At 32.0% G+C, this 20,555-nt stretch overlaps 1 protein-coding gene across 2 annotated transcripts in view; it reads right to left on the bottom strand.

The window, feature by feature from the left end:
• Positions 1-279: 279 nt before the first annotated feature.
• FOXN2 (forkhead box N2) overlaps positions 280-20,555 on the bottom strand; it is a 62,317-nt gene continuing 42,041 nt past the window's right edge. For both annotated transcript variants that reach the window (XM_045549559.1, XM_045549560.1), the window contains exons 3-6: positions 16,058-16,182; positions 13,769-13,833; positions 5,960-6,028; positions 280-4,683 (exon numbers count right to left, since the gene is read on the bottom strand). In XM_045549559.1, coding sequence (XP_045405515.1) covers positions 4,160-4,683; positions 5,960-6,028; positions 13,769-13,833; positions 16,058-16,182 — 783 coding nt within the window. In that variant the 3' untranslated portion in view covers positions 280-4,159. The remainder of the gene's footprint in view (positions 4,684-5,959; positions 6,029-13,768; positions 13,834-16,057; positions 16,183-20,555) is intronic.

Genomic DNA, 20,555 nt, shown 5'->3' with positions numbered 1-20,555 from the left:
AAAGTAGTTCAACCTTAGGAAGAGAATCATTTAATTAATACTGTTTTAGCTTTTGATGATTAAAATGATACCTAAAAACCAGGAAAAACAATTCTTAAAAAAATCCAGATTTTAAAAAATTCTTAAATTGATACTATTATTTTTCACCTGTCTCTATGATTCTAATTTTGCAATATTACAATGGAAAGTGTGTTTGTGTAGAAGGATGAGCCACCTACACCTATGCTACCCTCTCCCCCCACTGCCACTCTTCTCCGCAAAAGAACAGAGAAAGCAAAACAATGTTATAAAACAAAGTTTATTCTGCAATACTTTATCATAATGAATTGCATCTCTTTGGTAAAAATAAACTTTATAAACATTTTAATAATCAGGGATTAGATACAAAAACTAAACATTTGTAAGTTGTTTTTAATATGAGCAAAGACTGGCAACTGAAAAGTGGTTCACTCATGACTGGTCATCTACTGACAGTTATAACACAAACTCAGGACAATTTTTATGCTACATCAGAAAGGAGGATAAGGAAGCAGTTTTATAACAAATTTCTTGAATCAGAAAGCATTCTTACACTTTCACGTAAAAATAAATAGTTATAATGAATTGGCAATTATACATTTTTATACACTAATGATGGCAACATAATACTTTAAAATTAAGCACTTTGTTTAATAAGAAATGTACAACAATTTTAAAAATAAGTTTTGATAATGGCACTGGCAGTTAAATGCAAAGAATGTGCTTTAAGAAAAAATGGCAGGTGTAACATTAAAATACTCTAATTTGCCTTTCAATAAATATTTTGACTACATCATTAACATAATGAAGTAAACTTTAAGCCAAAGCTTACACATTTCAAGCTAACAAAAAAACTATAAAATATATGTAAACCAGAAAGCCTCAAAGTTTCTTAAATAAATGCTATGGTCTTCACAAAAAGGTGTTAAGTTACTGTAGTATTTAAGACATTAGTCTTTACAGCTTTGTGAAGTATTCACATCTGTTGATTTAATTGCTGGGAAGGGCCTCCTGGTCTACTACGACACATATATTCCCTCCTTAACACTTTCTTTAGCTTTGCATTTGTGCTAAAGTATATTTAACTGACTATCTAACATGAACCCTTTACAATAATGCCTCAAAAATAACAAAGAAAAAATATATACTAAACTTTATTATATACAAATGAATCTAATTTAAGAGAAGTCATGCTGGCTATGAGGACAGGAAAGGCTCAAAGGTGGAAAAAGAGAGTTGATCCACCAACTATTAGCTTTTCCATGAACACAGGTAACCTATTCTCTTTCTCTGAATTTGAAAAGTAAAATAAAACATTAATTTAGTAATATATTGCACAAATAAATTTCAAAAATACATATTCAAGAAACACTGATTCTATTTGGGATATGAAGATCAATTATGCTGAATCAAAACTTTTACTAGGGATCTATTATAAATTGGAATCAGTTGCAACAAAATTTATATTGTTTTGACATAAGGCAAATTATGTTAGCTGAGATCACAATTTTAAGATATGTGCGAAACTATGTAACGTCTCTGGGGTTTCCAAGTTATTTTTATTACAGTAAAATTTATTTATAATTGGGAATACAATTTCCAGTCCACAGGACTTGGAATGACTTTCCTTAATTGGGTGGTTATCAGCCATGTTTCTATTTCAACACACCTGAGGAATGAGATCATAATTTCTATGGAAATAATAATAGGTGGACCATAATGAAAAAGATTTTTCCCCTTGAAAATAACTGCCCTGGTACATTAGCAAGTGGAAATTGATGCACTAAATTCTGTATAAGAATTAAGTGTAAAGTATTGTGTAACTTCTCCTGGCTGAGTATGACTTAAACATTTAAATGTGAGAGAAGAGTACATGAAGAGGGAGAGAAAAGTCAAACGGTTCAAAGAGTTATTGTTACGTATATCAATACAAAATAACTTTGAAGATCCCTGTTAGAGCTGGAAACAACTCTGCTCCTCCTTATCTTAGGTCATTTTCCTTTACTTACAAAGAGTAATTATCTAATGGACAGTAACAAGGTAGAACATTTGTGGTACAGAATTTCAGTAGAACAATATAAACTGGAACCAGATCACTGAAACACAGTTACTAAGGTGTATCCAGAAGGCTATGGTAAACAACTTAACAATATTGTTATTAAAATGCTTTGTATGATCTCTATTATTTATACTGTGGTAAAAGCATTTTTTTTTTCTGGTGTTTTATTTGCCATCTACAGTAAAAAGGTGTTAACTTGGTTTAGCCATTTTCTGTAGATATGACATATATGAAGAAGAAAAATTCCAAATACCTCATCCTGCATGCTTAAGGGCTATTTTTCATTATCAAAAGTTTTAAAATCACTATTAATATTATTTCAACAGCACCAATTCTATTAATTTGGCTATCCAGGTTAAATTAACATGGAAACAAGACAGAGAACATTAATACTGTTATCCCTGGCTTATAGTCTTGTCAATTGAAAAAGATGTTTTTGTCATTCTCATTTGATAGTTTTGCCCAAATGAAATTTAGAAGTAAAATACAAATATCTGTCTCTTTACAAAATCCAAGAAAATGCTTTTATAGTCATAGAAACAGCTGAAAGCAGCAAATCAACATCATGAGCTTGACTGTGTATATATGTATGTATATGTATATAAGTTATCAGAAAAATGAAAACAAGGTCATTGTCCTATGACATAGAATATAATATGAGATAAGATGAACTTTTGGAAAGTTGCTTCCACCATTGTAAAAAAAAAATAAAATGAGTAAGGTTAGTTTATTAGTTATCCCTTATTCTTTTTGAATAATCTAGTCAAACTATACAATTGATATTATGTAAAATTACCTCATACAAGCAGATTTGCTCAAATACTTCATATACCTTAGTCAATGCACTTTTGGAACAGTAATATAAAATCTTTAGCGTAGATTAATGGCACACATAAGTATTACACTGTCTCCTCAAAAGGTTGTATTGTATAAGACCTAATTTTATGCAGATTTTGAAATCCATGAAGGTATTTTGTCTCTACAGTTTCATTAAATTTTTAAAAATTTAATTTGGTATTCAAAATGAATTTAATTCATTCAAACCTTGAAAAAAGATTTTTCCTAAATGACCTAACTTTATTTATGATGACGTAAGTAATCAGATGTTTCAGTATTCAAAATATTTTATTACACTCCATTCCTATTACAAGATTCTCAGAATGCAGTACATTTGGCAAGCAAATGAAAGATTCCCTTACTGCAAAAGTATGTCCAACTGGCTGTTATTCCATAACACACTCTATGGCTATATCCTTTCATTGGATAACTTCTACTCAACAAAGGCAGCTAGTGGCTAAACTTAAACAATATCTGCAAAGCACTCTGGGAAAGAACAATGGTCCCAATAAATGCTATGCAGTATCTGTGAAGTAAAAACATTTCAAAAATACCATTGTAATAGGAATTGGGAGTGTTCTCAGATGAAATCATACCACAAAATTGCCTTTTCTAAATCTTAGAACTGTTTGTTGTATTCTCTACCTATGTAACCAAAAGGAACTTTCTAGACATCCAGAATCTTTTCCAATTTATATTCGACTTTGCTCATGCCACAACAAAAAATAATTAAAAACAAAAATTAAGACAAAATAAAAAATCCAAATCTTATCCTACTGTACTGTGTGTCAGAAGAGAAGTATATGAAAAAGACATCAGCAAAATTTATAGCAGGATCAGTAACTATAGTTAATTACAGATTGGAAAAGAAATTTTAAAAAGTTACAGAACTGCCAAATCTTACATTTTGACATATTAACAGAAAAAGATTTTTCCTACAAGTTTAAGACAAAGGCTGGGAATTTTCTTATATAAAAATTTCCAAATCTTAGGGACACTTATCACAAAAATTATGCTTTTAGGACTTCACATCATGTATTTATGATCGGGCATGATCCTAACAACAATTGTTCAATAAAAATTTTAAAAAACAAAAACCAAAAATGTTTTGAAAGAAACAAGTAATTCGTACCCGTCCCCCACCCTAAAACTAAAGAAGTCCATTATGGCTTTGACATCCCTCGTAAAGAATTAAGTAAAAGAGTATTGCCACACTTAAAAATAATTTCACACTAGTAAGTATTTCTATTTTTTCCGTTGCTTTTGATTTTGTGTCTTTGCAGTACTTATTAGGGAACCTAGACATGTACGAATTCCAGCAAGGTGGAGCAGAGATCCAGCTGCCTCTTTGAGCTCCTCATCAATTTCTTGACATGACTGTTTTCGCATCTTTTTGCCTGATTGCCCTTTTTCAGAGGAATCTGCACAAGCCTGTGATGCATAGCCACTGTCTCCAAGAGGATCATCTTCGTAATCACCATCTGTATCTTCTTCACTATGAAATCCTTCACTGCCATCACTTCCCACATGGCTACTCTTTGGGATAAATTCATATACCTCATCCACAGAAGACAGGGAAGAAATGCTAGACCTGGATGCACAACGCTGTGCTGCCATGCTACTGGCACTATAATTGTGATCTTCTTTTGGATCAATGCTGGTGGCTAAAGAATCACTCTCTTGTAATCGTATAGCACTGGGATGATTAAAAGCATTGCCATAACTTCTCTTTTTTTGCAATGCTGTTTTAAGAGGAAGAGGCTTCTTACCTGTGGAAAATAAAACTTCCATCAATAGGTCAAATGCATTTGATTGCAAAAACAGACCATTTAGAACTACTCTATTACTCCATTAGTAATGTTACTAATTACTACATTAGTAATGTTTTGTAGGCTTTTTACTTGTTTGCCCAGATCATATCATTCTGCAGGCATTAATCTGAAACATTTAAAAACCATTTAACAATATGTCTTGACGTTTCCATGGAACATATAACTATTTTGAACTACTTATGCAGAATGTCTCAATATGTTTTAGCTATTTAGCTAACCATTTCCTTGTTGATATTTAGGTAGTTCCCAGTTTTTCACTAGTACAAATAATGCTGCAATGAAAATCCTCCTAGATGCCTTTTCTCAAACATATGCAAATAATTTTCTTAAAGAGATACGAGAAAATAGCATTGCTAAGTAAAGGGATATACATACACGCTTCAAATCGTAACTGGTATTCCCAAATCACCCTCCAAGATGGTTGCACCAATTTACACCCAACAGTGTATGACAAAACCTATTCCCACACTTAACACCTGATATAAATCATTTTAATTTTTGATAATTTCATGAACAAAAAATATTTATCAATATTGTTTCATTTTGCATTTTCCTGATTTCTAGAGAAGTTGCACATCTTTTAACATGTGTATTGTCTATATATATTTCCTCTTCTGAAATCTACCTATTCATATATTTTGCTGACTTTTCTGTTGAATTGTTTTCTTCTTTCTTACTTGTAGGATCCTTTTATATACAGACTCAATGTTAGTCCTTTGTTATATATGGTAAAAAAAAAATATGTTCTCTCAGTATTTTATGTTACTTTTCTTACAGATAACTTTTGTTGTCAGAACTCTAAAATTCTGATGTTTTATTAAATTTACCCATCTTTTCCTTTATGCATTTTTCCTTTTTTATCTTAAAAAAAGCTTTTCCTATTCTAAAGTTCTAAATATACCTTCATGTATTTTCTTATTTATAGCTTTCATTTTACTTTTAGCTCTTTAAGCTTATTTTCTTAATATGCTATTTTTTCCTCCATTTCTTGGTTAATGTAAAAAAACTGTCACAACATTAATTTCAATCTCTCAACTGTTCATATAAATTAATGGAAATATAATAAAACAGAAACTAAGTTATTCAGATTAAAACACAATTTGGTTGGAAAGAAGTAATTTTACCTGTAACACTTAGACATTTTATATTTTAAATTAAATTTGAAGAGACACTCACAAAAATGTATTTTAAAAAGAAAAGCATGATTGCTTACATTCTAAAATTCCTTGTTCTATAGAAGTTTTTAAAAGCATCATTGCAGTGGCAGCATCAATATCAGATTCTGAAAAGAGAAAAAGGTGGTACTATTAATGTTCTTTATAAAAGAGAGGCCATTATAAGTATTTTCATGCACCCAAAGATAACATCAGTGTTAACATTTGGTTTATATTCTTCTACTTTAAAAAGAAAGCATAAACATATATTAAATAAAAATGGTGTGTTATTGTACATATTATTTTATAATCTGCTTCTGTTCTCTTAAAATTATGGACCAGTTTTGTGAACAGTATTGTATAAAAAAAGAATGGAAATGTACTAGAGATAATGAAAGTTCTCTTTAATTATTCACAAAGAAAATGAAAACTTGAACTGCATTTTAATAAAACTTGTCCTTAAACAGACTAAATTAGCTAAGAATGTATAGCATTACTACTTTTTGGCATTTTTACCTTGAACAATACCTTTACTTAAGCACATCTACAAGTATGAAGTACTGTACTGTATCAATTACATGCTAGTTGCAGGAGATTAAAAAAATATATAATTGGTCAGTCTAGGTCATATGAATCTGTAAATGCTAAATGAGTAATTATTGCAGAAACAAAAATATTAGTAATGTTTTTAGTCATAATTATACACAAGATGACAAGTACTATAGATTTAAATACTATTCATGAGGTCGAACATAATTATGGATATTTCATTAAAAAATGGTCTTTAGAATGCTGGTAAAATTAGCAGGTTCTACTACAGATAAAGTCATCGTTCTCATATCTACTTATATCCTACTACTGTAAGTTCTTCTCCATCTTGGTGATGTTGTATTAGCCTGAGTAACCAATTGAAGAAAAGTTATAATGGTGTAATCTAAAGGGTAAGGGAAAAGTTAAAAAATGTTTCTAAATTTTAGCTTATAAAGCACAAATTTAAAATCATTAGAATCAGATATGAAGCTTCCCATCTATATCACAAAACTAGAAATTTTTATTATCATGAAGTTTTCCAATTTACTTGCAATATCTAATTATAAAGTTATTGTAAATAATAAAGCCATGATGATACTGACTTGTCTTCTCCCCAATTAGACTGTAAACTCAATATTGTTATTGATAACAATAACATTAACAGGCTTAAGTAAATCAGAAGATGGCTGCTATGAGACAACACACAATACTATACCTCTCTTCCCTCAAATAAATTGTGACCTTATGAAACATTGTCTACATTAATGCTGTCCCAATTAGACTATCAGCTTCTTTAGGGTAGGAACTATGTCTTATCTTTTGTGTTATCATAATTCCTGGAACAATAATAGGCCCTAGATAAATATGAAAAGATGGAGTATATTACAAACCTTTGCCCTCCTTTCTTTAAACTATCACCAAATTAATAACTAACATTGTCAATGGGCGTGGCATGTTCAAAGTACTTATTAATTCATCTAAACCTCACAACTTTATCATGTGACTACCATTAATATTTCCATTTTAAATGTGAAGAAACAGACCCAGAGGCGTCCCTAGAAATGGAGGAGGGATTTGAATCTCAGCAGTCTATCTCCAGAGCCCAGGCCTTCAATTATTACTCTATTACCGTCCCATAATACTTAACAAAGCATCCATGATTAGAGTGGGAAATTTTGCAGGATATTACAGAATATACTGGAAATTCTGTTATTCATTCAATAAATCGAGTGTCCTACCATGTGCCTGACATCATGACAAAATCCCTAACTGTTCATCAGAACACAAAGAAGTAATTAAAGCACAGTATGTCAGTGATAAGCACTAGGGAGGAAAATTAAAAGGGAAGGAAGATAGAGAATGTTGGGGAAGGTGGTTGCAATTTTAAATATAGAGGTCAGGGAAGGCCTCAAGGACAAAGTTATAGTTGGACAAAGTCCCAGGGAGGTGAAAGAATGATATCTGAGGGAAAAGCATTTGGGGTAGAAAGAACAGCAAGTGTAAGGGATTTGAATCAATGATGCCCCACATGTCATAGCCAAGAGGCTATCAAAACAAAGACCTCTCCAATTTCTGTCTTTTAAAATGAGACCTGAGACAATTTGACAGGGTTCAGTATTTTGAAATGTCTTGAAGAAAAAAGGTACAGCTGCTAGCCCATATTGTGTCTCTGTGTGAATTGGAAAAAAGGCAACTTTTCCTGCAGGTGAATGCTTCCCTATTCAAGGCACACAGCTAGAAGAATGGAGTGTGGGCTGATTTCAGATCCCACTCACTGCCTCAGCCAGGTGTCCTTGTACAGGGCACAACTTGCACGGGAGTATGCAAAAGCTGTAGTAACAGTGATATTCCTGCTCCATGAAATAATTTTTCTTTTAGTAAAAGTGGATCTATCTTGTTTCCAATTTTATAAGAAAGGGAGGTGGTGGTGAAGGAGAAAAATCTAACATGGAAATGCATTATAATGAGGAACAAATTACAGGAAATTAATCTTATAAATGAAGGACCTATAAAATCTTGTTCTTATAAAAGTAGTATATCTCTAACTTGACTTCTTATAACAAACTTCCATTACAATTCAAGGAACATATTTCTCAAACATAACATCTAAAACTGATAGGAGACTTATCCTGATAACAATAAAGTTACATGAACATCATTTTTTTCTTGGTTTCTAAATTTTTTAAAGTGATAACAAAATTAGGTACTGTTTCTTTAACAGTAGAATGACAGGAAAAATGCTCCTTAAATAGATTTCTGGTAGATAATTTACTATAGCCAAATTAATTTGAACTCTCCTATATGTGAAATTAACTTTGTGAAACAAATACTTCTTTGCAAAAGGATTTTATCTATATCTGATTTGTTTAAAACATGTATAAGTATGCTTCCTGAAATGCCTTGCCAATTAATTTGGAAAAAAAGTTTAACACCAAAAATAAGCAATAGAGAAATTACCCAAAACACTACTGTAATCAAGAACACCTGATTATCAATGATTTGTTCAAGGTACAATCTTCAACTTGTAACAAAAGCAAAAAAATTCTCTGGGTATAATTTACAAACAATTTTTATTTATAATACCCAATCAGTTCTGGTATTAAATTTAAACTGAAGACTCATTTGTTTACTGTCACATTTGAAAACACTTCATAATGTTATTTTTTCATTGACAAAGCACTTTCTGCTATTGTAAAAGTGTCTCTTTTAAAAACAACCCTATTAGTTGTATTACCTAACATATCCTTGTTCAGTTCATAACAAACCAACATTTGGTAGTTCAAAGCATGCTACTGATTTTCTAACTGGTTCAAATCAAGCTGTACCTAAATTATTAATTTGTGCCTCCTGGTTTATATTTCCTTAGTCTTGAATGCTGGGATATTATTAACAATTGGGAAAAAAATCTAAACACAACAGTTTTAGCCATGTGAAAGTTAGGGTCATAAGATAAACATGTTTCTGTTGTCTGAGTCTCAGTCCATTTGCTTAAGGAATGATATGAGAACTGTAGAAGCAGAATTCTTTAAAATAGGAGAGCAATTTCAATACTTGAAGCTGTCTGGACCACTGGTTTACTTTCTATGCTAATTTGCAACCTTAAATTTGAACTTAGATTTACATTTAGCCTGTAACATCACCATCAACTGCCTATATTTTAGTATATCAAGTGTTTTAGTATAAATACTAAAATTTGCTAACTGGAATGTGAGTTTCATTTTTTGTCTGCTTTGTTCATTGATGTACCCTGGTGCCTAAAACAGTGCCTAGCACAGCTCAGTAATAGTTTTAAACAGATGAATTTATTCCAAACCCACATAAAACCAAAATATTGACCAAAAAAAAAAAAAAAAAAAAAAAGATTTGTTTTGCTATCTCAGTATGAGAGTCCTGTGTCTCCTGCAATGATGCTGTATCATAGATACTGACACATAAAATTAGTCATTTTAAGTTTAGCAAGACAGACAACTGTACTTTAAACAAACTGCTGCACCTGTTTTGGCTGATAACAGTTTCTGGAGTTTCTAAGCCTAACCTCTCTGTCCTATTAATCTTATATGTCTAAAGGTAGCTCTAATGTAGTGATTAGTAAAGATGATTCTATGAAGTGTTAGATGAATATATAAGCTTTAATACTGGAGCTCAACAATAATACCTAAGGTGAGCTTTATAAAACATAAAGCTCTTCAGAAGCTCCCCCAGTGCCTCTTATCTGTTAGGAGTGCAGGCTCTGAAATTAGAATTCCTGAATCTGAATCCTTCTATGCCACTTATAACCTTGAGAAAATTATTTAATCTCTTCAAACTTCAGTTTCCTTATTTGTAAAAGAGGGGTATCGATAACTCAAAGCAAGATTGAAGGGGCGGGGGTGGGGGGGAAGATAACTCAAAGAGTTGTAAGGATTAAATGAAATAATGTATGTAAAGCAGCATAGTAAGCAACTCAATGCTTACTAATGTTAAAGACAGACGAAGAAATTCAAAGTCCTTATTTGCTAAATAACCTCTCCTAAAACTGCGTCATTTGCCTTGCCGACATCTACCTGATCCTCTTCTATACCCCCAGGCTTCAGCCATACCATCAACTTGCCAGACAGACTCCCAGGAACTACCAAACACCTTTCTCTATTGCTACAATTTTCTGTCAGGTCTCCCTGCCTCCTCCAAACCTATACTATCAGAGGTTAAGCATCTGGCCAATTTTTGAGGCCCAGTTCAACCATCACGTTTTCTTCTCCAAGAGGCCTTTCCTGCTTCACCTCTAAGCCCTACCTTTTTCCTCAGTGTACTCTGCATAGTTCTAGTCAACCTTCTTCAATTAAACTGTATGTTTTCTGAGAGCAGGGCCTGGGTCTCTCATCTCTGCATATCCCAAGGCACCTACTACATGCCTGGCACAATATTACAAGGCTCAATGATGACATTTGATCCACTTGGTGTTTTTCAAATTTCTCCCTAGAAATAATTAACATTGTTAACAGAGAAGAAAGAGCAAATTTCCTCAGAAGTCTATGAAGATACCCTAAAGCAACTAGATTCAAATACACATTTTCTTAGATTTTTGTGAGGTTATATGTTTTTTTTTTTTTACTTAAAACTCATGAGAATTTTGTATTTTATTCCAGGACAGACTGTATTTGTTTTAACCTAGAATACCAACCACCTTCCCCACCAAGTTAATTATTACTAGGAGAATAGACCTAGTAGTAAGTACAAGAAGGGAGGTAAGTAAGGTGTTGCCAGCACTGGAGAGATGATGCATTATGTGTCTAAGTCAGATGAAGCAGAAGTACCTATGTTCTCGTTATGCAAAACAACGGCTAAAACTAGGAGGAGAAATGTGCGGAAGTGTCTGCTTCCCAAAGGAAGAAGCAGAATTTGGATGGAATAGAACAACAGCAAGAAGACATTTTATTTATTTTTTTAAAATTATTTTTAATTTATTTTCACTTAAAAAAAATTGATTTTCTCTAAACTGCTTCAGAGAAAGAAGAGATTTTAAATAACCCCCAGAATTCACAAAGAATTGTTCTTAAAATGTGTACAGACCCTCTAGAGAAGAAGAGTCAGAATTTGTTGAGGCAATAAAAAGATAAAGGAGTTTCAGCAAGACCTAAATGTAAAGAGAAACCACATTTACTCATGTAGGTAAGAAGAACACGGATACTTGCCCTTTGCTAGAACATTATTTGGATAGAACATTAACTGGATAGATTCTCCATCCACTTAACTTCTTTGAAGAGTTTTCTAAAGCTTTTTCACACTCTTCCCCTTTATTTTTACAGACATTAACACACTGCTTCTGAGGCTCAGCTTACTGTGGTTCCAAAGACCCAAAATGTTTCTGATACATAGAAAAGCTTTAGTCTGAAAATTCCTATTTTTAAAATCATAGAAATATCTCTAAGCTCCAAAGCAACAATGCTAGAAAAACTTATTTTAACACACCACTAATCTATAATACTAACTATTGAGAAGGAAAAGACCAGTGAATTCAGAATTTTGATGTTTTAAAAAAATCAACTTATGGCGTTTTTAAAATTCTTCACAGTTAAATAACTTATAAAAGAAATATTCTGAACTATATTCTAATTCAGGGAATGGCAAACTTCTTCAGTAAAGGGTCAGAAAGTAAATATTTTAGGCTTTGCACACTAAGAGGCAAAATCAAAGATATTAATACACAGGTCTCTGTTGAAACTACTTAACTATGTTTTAGCAAATTTTCATTGTGTCTTGAAATATTACCATTTTTATTTTTTTCCCCAGCCATTTTACAAATGTAAAACTATCCAACTATCCTTAGCTTACCAGTTACCCCAAACAGATGGCAGGCTAGAAAGGGCCATGGGCCCTCCTATTCTAGACTAAGATAGACTTAAAAAGGTAACTTCACTGATGATATTACTAAGAAATTAAACCCCACTTTCAAGGAAAAATACACATAAAAGTAAATGGAGACAGAGATATAAAACCGTATACATGGTGAGTCTAGTATTTGGAGAAAAAGTGTGTGTGTACATGTGGCCGTGCATATTTATATAGGTATATATAGATGCATGCAAATGTATCTATTTACCTGTATGTCATAAAAAAGCACAAAAGGTATTATATCAAAATGTTACCAATAAAGGATAACTTTTACTTCTCTTCTATAAAAATGTTTATATTGCCCAAATCATCTAATGAACATATAATACTTTTATATTTGGAAAAAATTAAATTAAAAAATCCTCAATTTTGACCTGAGTTTTTGTGATTTAAAATACAGTCATGCATTGCTTAACACTGGGTATACATTCTGAGAAATGTGCTGTTAGGTGATTTTGTCATTGTGTGAACATCATAGAGTGTACTTACACAAACCTAGATGGTATAGCCTACTATACACCTAGGCTATATGGTGTGGCCTTTTGCTCCTAGACTACAAACTTGTGCAGCATGTTGAATACTGTAGGCAATTATAACAGTGTTAAGTACTTATGTGTCTAAACATAGAAAAGATACAGTAAAAATACAGTATAAAAGATAAAAAATGGTACACTTGTATAGGGCACTTACCATGAATGGAACCTGCAGGACTAGAAGCTGCTCTGGGTGAGTCAGTGAGTGGTGAATGAATGTGAAGGCCTAGAACATTACTGTATACTCCTGTATACTTTATAAACACTGTACACTTAGGTGACACTAAATTTATTAAAAAAAAATTTTTCTTCAATAATAAATTCAACTTAGCATACTATAACCTTTTTACTTTATAAACTTTTTAATTTTAAAACAATTTTTTGGCTCTTGTAATATTACTTAGCTTAAAACACAAACTCATGTATGGCTGTACAAAAATATTTTCTTTCTTTATATCCTGTAACTGTCTTCTACCTCCACATCTTGTCCCACTGGAAGGTCTTTAGGGACAATAACATGCATGGAGCTGTCATCTCTTATGATAACAATGCCTTCATCTGGAATACCTCCTGAAGGACCTGCCTGAGGCTGTTACACAGTTAACTCTTTCTTTAATAAGTAGAAGTACATTCTAAAATAGCAGTAAAAAGTAAATACATAAACCAGTAACATAGTCATTTATTATTATCGAGTATTATGTACTATACATAATTATATGCGCTACACTTTTATATGACTGCCACAGATTTGTTTATACCAGCATCACCACAAACACATGAGTAACGCTACGATATTACAACAGCTAAGATGTCCCTAGACAACAGGAATTTTTCAGCTCCATTATAACCTTAGGGACCATCATGATACATGTGCTCCATTGCTGACTGAAATGCTGTTATATGGCATGTGACTATACTGATCTTCACACATACCTTTGAGGGTTTGCACCTGGTTCTGCTTGAGTACAGAGCTTAAATAGTGAGGTGATAAAGAAACACTGAAAAATAAAAAAAAAAAGACAAATGGGCTTATAACAATCTTATTTGACTTTTTATAGAACTTAGGCACAAATACAGCTAAAACAATTTTATTTGACTTTTTATAGAACTTAGACACAAATACAGCTAATTTGTACCATGAAAACACAAATTATTTTTACCTTGTTTTTTTTGCTAGCATTACTAAGTTTAGAAAGAATCTGCCAAAGCAGAAAGGGCAAGAGAGCCAAGATTAAACCATGGCTATTTGGATGTTCTTGAGCAAAATAATTAATCTCTTAGTTTCTTCATCTGTAAATAAGGAATAATTAAATCTCCCACATAGGGTTATTGTAATAATTAAATAAGAATAATGCATTTAATAATGTGTACACATGGAAGCAGAGTGGGGAACAATGGACAATGGAGACTCGGAGGGCTGGGGTGATAGGAGGGAGGTAGGAGGTGTTGGATGATGGGAGGTTGCTTGGTGGGTACAATGTGTGTTGCTTTAGTGATGTATTGAAACAAAGGCCCTGACTTCACCAAAATGCAACATATCAATGTAGCAAAATTGCACTTGTACCCCACGAATATATACAAATAAATGGGAAAAAAACAATAATGCATTTTAAATGCCTGGAATAATAACTAATACATAATAGTTACTATTTGGTTTTATATTGGCTGCTTAAGTTTGATAATATTAATACAGGTATTATCAAAAAAATAAAAGCATTTAATAAAAACAAACGTTTAAGGAAGACTGTAAGGTAATGATAGCAAACATACAAGTTCCTGATTTGATTAATAAATACCAATATAAAATTAAACTTTCCACATTCATACAGACATCAACAGTTTCATTTTGTTTTGTTTTGTTTTAATTCCAGAAACTAAAACATTTTGGGGAAGAATTAATTGGTTTTTTTGGAATTTGTGATAGTAAAAAAAAATGTTTTGTTAACTAAATTAAAGGTTTATTTCCTATTCAGTTTTACATACACTGTTTCATTCTCTTCCTTAGACTTATGAAATGTAACAGGAGAGGGCTACACAAACGCATGTCAGATGTAACTGTTATTTTGGCAAACAACAAAAAGGAGAAAATGTTTCATTTTATATTAAGGTTTTAAAGTCAAAGATTATAACTTTTATGCAGTCATTTTATCTTTTTTTTAAAATCATCTTTATTCAGGTTGATTTTTTTTTTTAAACCACAAGATCACCTTTCTTTAAATCTAAACTTAGGCTTAAAAATATAAAGATGAAAATGCAACATAACAAAAACAAATACACAGTCAAATATATTTGTGATGATTTATAAAAAATGGTGCCAATTCTCCCATTTAATCTTTAAGTTAAAAAATGTGTAGCTAAATAAAACACATAAGTGAACATCAACAGAACGTACCATTAGTTTCTAAATTATTATTTAACTAGAACACCTTACAAGAGCCAACATTAACAAATGAAGATGATATCAACTCCAAAATGAGGATATAAAAATAACTTATTTTCTAGGTTTCACTCAGTAGCTCTTTTTATACTGATCCATCTAAGCTATGAATATGGTAAATAACATTAAAATCTCTGAGTGTATATATTACTGACATTTCAACTTTAGCCTTAGTAGTTTTTTACTGTATTTCAGGTACAACCACTCCTCTGCAAATTATCTAAAAGTACTTTAAGAATTTAAATTAACCATTTTATGAAATGTTGATAATTGTGGCAGCTGGGAGTTCCTTATAACTTTCTCTCTAGTTTTTTGCATATGTTTGAAAATTTCCATTAATTATTTTATTAAAAAGCTTTTTAAATTTTTCAAAAAATAAGTTAACTATTATAAACTACTGTTTAAAATATCTTTAAAAACCTGTCATTTTCAACTCAAATGAATGTATGTATTCATAATAAAATTTTAGAAGATTCTGAAGGCTTCTTTAAGGAAAAGGACACAAAAATCAGTTTTAAGGAGGCCATATAATTTTCAGATTAATTTAAAGGGAGAAAGCTAGAAGATTAATAGGAGTCACTAGGTTTGAAAACAAAAGCCAAGGAAATACATTACAATTACATTTAGCAGAAAAGAAAAAAACAAACTTAAAGCATTATTTTATTTGCCACACATTTTAAAATTTTAGACTTGAACATAATTTTTAAATTTTTAAAACTTTAAGTTTCTCCATCTCACACAATGAAATCTTATAAATCACTACTGACAGTTATGCAGATCTTTACCTTTGTGAAGATGCAGGAGGAGTGGAAAATTTTGATGCTGAGGAAAAAGGTTGCTTCTTTAGTGCCTGCATAAGATTAGGTTTATATTCTGGATCAACACACCATAAGGAACCTTTTCCATTAACCTAGAATAAAATACATAAGAATTAATAACTTGAAACTTTTATATACAAACAGTGCCTGAATGCTTTTAACAAATGTGTGAAGGGAAAAACCTCTAGTATCTTTTAGTACATACATTTCAAAGATTCAAGTGAGCTGGCTATGTGCATTGTGGTAATTAAAAGTCACCATATGATATACAAAACTTCCTCTATCTCACAAGATTAGTACGTTCAAACTGTTCTTAATTTCTGGTTTTACATTATGCCTTTTCTTTCAGAAATCCTTTTTAAAATTTGAATTACACTTTATTTATTTATTTATTTTTTTGAGACAGAGTGTCGCTTTGTTGCCCTGGTTAGAGTGAGTGCCATGGCGTCAGCCTAGCTCACAGCAACCTCAAACTCATGGGTTTAAGCAATCCTACTGCCTCAGCCTCCCGAGTAGCTGGGACTACAGGCATGCACCACCATGCCCGGCTAATTTTTTCCATATATATTTTAGTTGGCCGGATAATTTATTTCTATTTTTAGTAGAGACGGGGTCTCGCTCTTGCTCAGGCTGGTCTCGAACTCCTGACCTCGAGTGATCCACCTGCCTCGGCCTCCCAGAGGGCTAGGATTACAGGCGTGAGCCACCGCGCCCAGCCCCTGAATTACACTTTATAACTATATTAGCAATTATTTAGACAACAAAATTTACTTCTTTCCTGTTCCCCCACTCCTTTTTGCTTGTATGAAATCCTATATGATAAAAGCTATACTGATGGCTGAAGATTTAATATGCTGATCTCCAGAGTCCTTCCATTTCCCAAACTCTTTTTCTAGGTGATATTAGTCTATTACTGAGGCTCTTTTATCTCCAAATATTGTGTCATAATTTTTATTGCAGAATGGCATGACAGAACCCTGTTCCACAGGTTCAAAAACAGATGTCCTAATCACTGCTTATTGATTGGCTATATGTTGGGCAAATCATTTAATCTTCAAGAGTCAATCCTCTTATTCACATTTTACCCACAAAATAAAACACCAATCCTGGCCACTTCACTGATTTGTAATGAGATTCAAATAAGGTAATTTATATGCAAGTGACACAGAGCTGCAAACTAAGTGAATACTAAGAGGTTATTCTGAAATTGGAACACAGTAAGGGTTTTACTGCATGTTGGTTAAATAGCAGTATATTCCTACTCCTTTACTTTTCAGAGATGAGGGAATTGTTTTAAAAAATCAACAATAAGGACAGAAATCAATTAATTCTGATAAAAGACAAAAATTAGGTAATAAGGAACAATGGATAAAATAAATGTAGAAGATAAAAAAACCTCAGGTATAGCAATTGAGTGTAAGGCAGTTTTTAACATCGTAGCAATTTAAATATATAGAAAAAGAAAAACGATGGGTGTCATTTTACACTGTCATAGAGAGAAGTGCACCAGATTATCAGATGAAACTTTCTGCTGGAGTTCAGCAGCAAGACAGCACATGAACTATACAAAGCCTGTTATTTGATATTTTGATTTTTTTTTTTCAAAAAAGATTAAGTTTTACAAATGTATTTTTGGATGAAGTGACAAAACTTAAGTTAGATATACGTTTAGTCACCTGGCCCAAATGATAAAGTCTTTTGAAGACAAGAAAATAAAACATTAAAATGTTAGTACCCACGGCATCCTTTGTCCCCAAGCCAATTCAGTTTCATATGGAAAAGATAAGCATGAAGTATTTTTCATACACTGACTGAGACAATTATTTTAATAATTCTTGCCATGTTCTACTTTGGTATTCCTGAGATTAGGCTCCTAGAAGGTATTTAGTTCAAGTCTACTTTTCAAATTCTGCTGTGAGAAGATTGCAAATTGTTTTGATCACAGCAGAATTGCTATTTCCTTGAAATAGCAAATTGGAAAAACTGGTATCGAAAACTTGCAGTTTCAGGGCAGTTAAGTATCTTGAGTATGGTCTCAAATAACAGTCTGGTTTATGTTACCATGGCAGCATTTCCTTTCACTGGGTCTGTTCATGAACCATCATGAACAAGAGATAAAACTATGTATTCGCTAATCTATGTTTTAGAGTCTACAGCAAAAAGGAACTTATTTTTAACAGATTCTCACTTAAATACTGTCTATTGTACTTAGATGATAGAACTTAAATAATAAAGAGTTTTAGAAGTATTGTTTTAAACTAAATTTGCTTGTAACAAAATAAATCTTTTGTGCAATGGAAACAGGAAATGTGCATTCTCTCATTTACTATTTTGCATTTTGGAACTCTAAGCCTTCTAGACTTACTTGGTAGAGAACTACTGATGGTTTTGAAGGAATGAACAACATACTAACAGATGAACTTTAAAAAAGATTTATCTTAATGTAAGTTGTAAAGATTAGACTGGAAGAAGAAGCAATGTTTATTATTCCTGAAATCTTTTATGTATTTGCCCTGCACATTTTAACAGAGTTGCCTACCTTGTCCTCCTTTTCAGTGGCTTTTAGAACCTCTGAATTAAAAAGAATTAACTGATTAAAATTGTACTAAACTACGCAAAATTTTAATTCCATGTTTCTCAGCTTAAATTTCAGTTATAATGTTTTAGTGGGGCTTTATAAAAATTTAGAAAAGTAGATATAACACTTAGATGTTAACACTAAAAACATAAAGCCATAAAGCAAAACCAAACCAAACTGAACCAAAACAAAACACTACCACATCTAACTTGTGTAATTTTAAAATCCTGGGACAAATACCAAACCAGAATTTTTTAGACCTGTCATGTATTACAGGAAGAAAAAAATCTAATCAGCAGCTGTATCAACTGGTTGGGTATCCATTTTATAGTTTGATCTGGACCTTGCCATCTTGCCTTCTTTTTGGGGTTATCATCTCTGGATTACAGCTATTCATCAGAAAAGTGTCAGGGTTGCCAAATTCAATCCCAATATTTAATGGAAGTAAGAATAACTTACTTGCCTTCCACAGATTGGAAGAAAAATACTGTCATTCTGTCACTGACTCAAAAAGGGTTTCATAAATTAAAAAAAACAAAAAACAAAAAAACCCTCCACATGCCTTCCCAATCCTACTTGAATGTATTTTTTTCTGTCTAAATCTCAGACATTTAAGCAAAGTGATCCACTGATTTTTACAAAGACCATCACCTACAAGTTCCATTCTTCCCACCTTGACTTGTGGTGATAGCTTACTAATATTTGCCCTAATATATTATAATTTCTACATTTATCCTTGTTTTTTTTTAATTATAAGATGGTTTCTCTCTTTTTCTTTATCAAACTCTGGACTACATCCTTTCCTATCCTCTAGCTCTTACTTGCTTAATTCCTGTCTTTCTCTGAATACTCAAAAATGCTCGGGTTAATTATATAAATAATGCACACATTTAAAAGTTATAGATGAGACCAAGTCCCTTTTGAGCACTACCACAAATTGTATCACACTGGACATATTGTTCTATTTAATATAACTTTAATTACAAACAATACCACAGTGAATATTCTTAAACACACCTTCTTGTGTGCAAGTATGAATGTTACTATGCAAGTATAAGAAATCAGAATCCTGATCTGCTAGGTCTAAGGACATGCAAATTTTTAATTCTAATAACTACTCCCAGTGTGCCCTCAAGTCAGTCATACTAATTTACATTCCTACCAATGACATGAAACCATCAATATTTCCTCACATTCTCATCTAATTTGACATTATCAAATATTTCAAATTTTTGCTTTCCAATGGATAAAACCCTGGGTTTTTTGCTGTTTTTTTTTTATTTGTATGTACCCAATTACTAGTAAGATGAACATCTTTGCATGTTTATTGGGCATTTCTGTTTCTTCCTCTGTGAACTGCCTGTTCATGTTCTTGCCTATTTTTCTATTAGGTATTCATTTTTATACTGAATACATGAGTTTCTTATATACATTGGTATACTGCTGATTGTAAACATCTCTTCTCAACTCCATATTTAATGACATGATATTGGTAGCTTGAAATTGGCCATGATGGAAATATTTGTACCATGGAAATCTGCAAAAGCTGACTATTCTCACCTCCCCAGCCAGTTGTTAACCATTTATCAGTGTATTGCTCATTACATATTTTTAATCCTAATCCTTTGCCTGCTACTTTTTGCAAGGACTTCCTAGTCAATAATTTTCAAGTGTTCTGCAATGTTTTACCTTGTTGGCCATTTACATTTAAACTTATCTTCTCTGACTTCATTAAACCACACTTTTCCTAGACTCTCCTACTCAGAATCAATGCTGATGACTTCCAAACTTAGAGCTTTAATCTCACCACATCAACTCTATTCCTCTATTTCTAAATACTAGTAGACAGTTACATTTCATGTACCACTATAACTATAAGCACAATAG

The sequence above is a fragment of the Lemur catta genome, chromosome 4 (genome assembly GCF_020740605.2).
Source record: "Lemur catta isolate mLemCat1 chromosome 4, mLemCat1.pri, whole genome shotgun sequence".
NCBI classification, from domain to species: Eukaryota; Metazoa; Chordata; class Mammalia; order Primates; family Lemuridae; genus Lemur; species Lemur catta.
The sequence above is the reverse complement of the archived record's forward strand: the minus strand, read 5'-3'. Positions and strand labels throughout refer to the sequence as shown.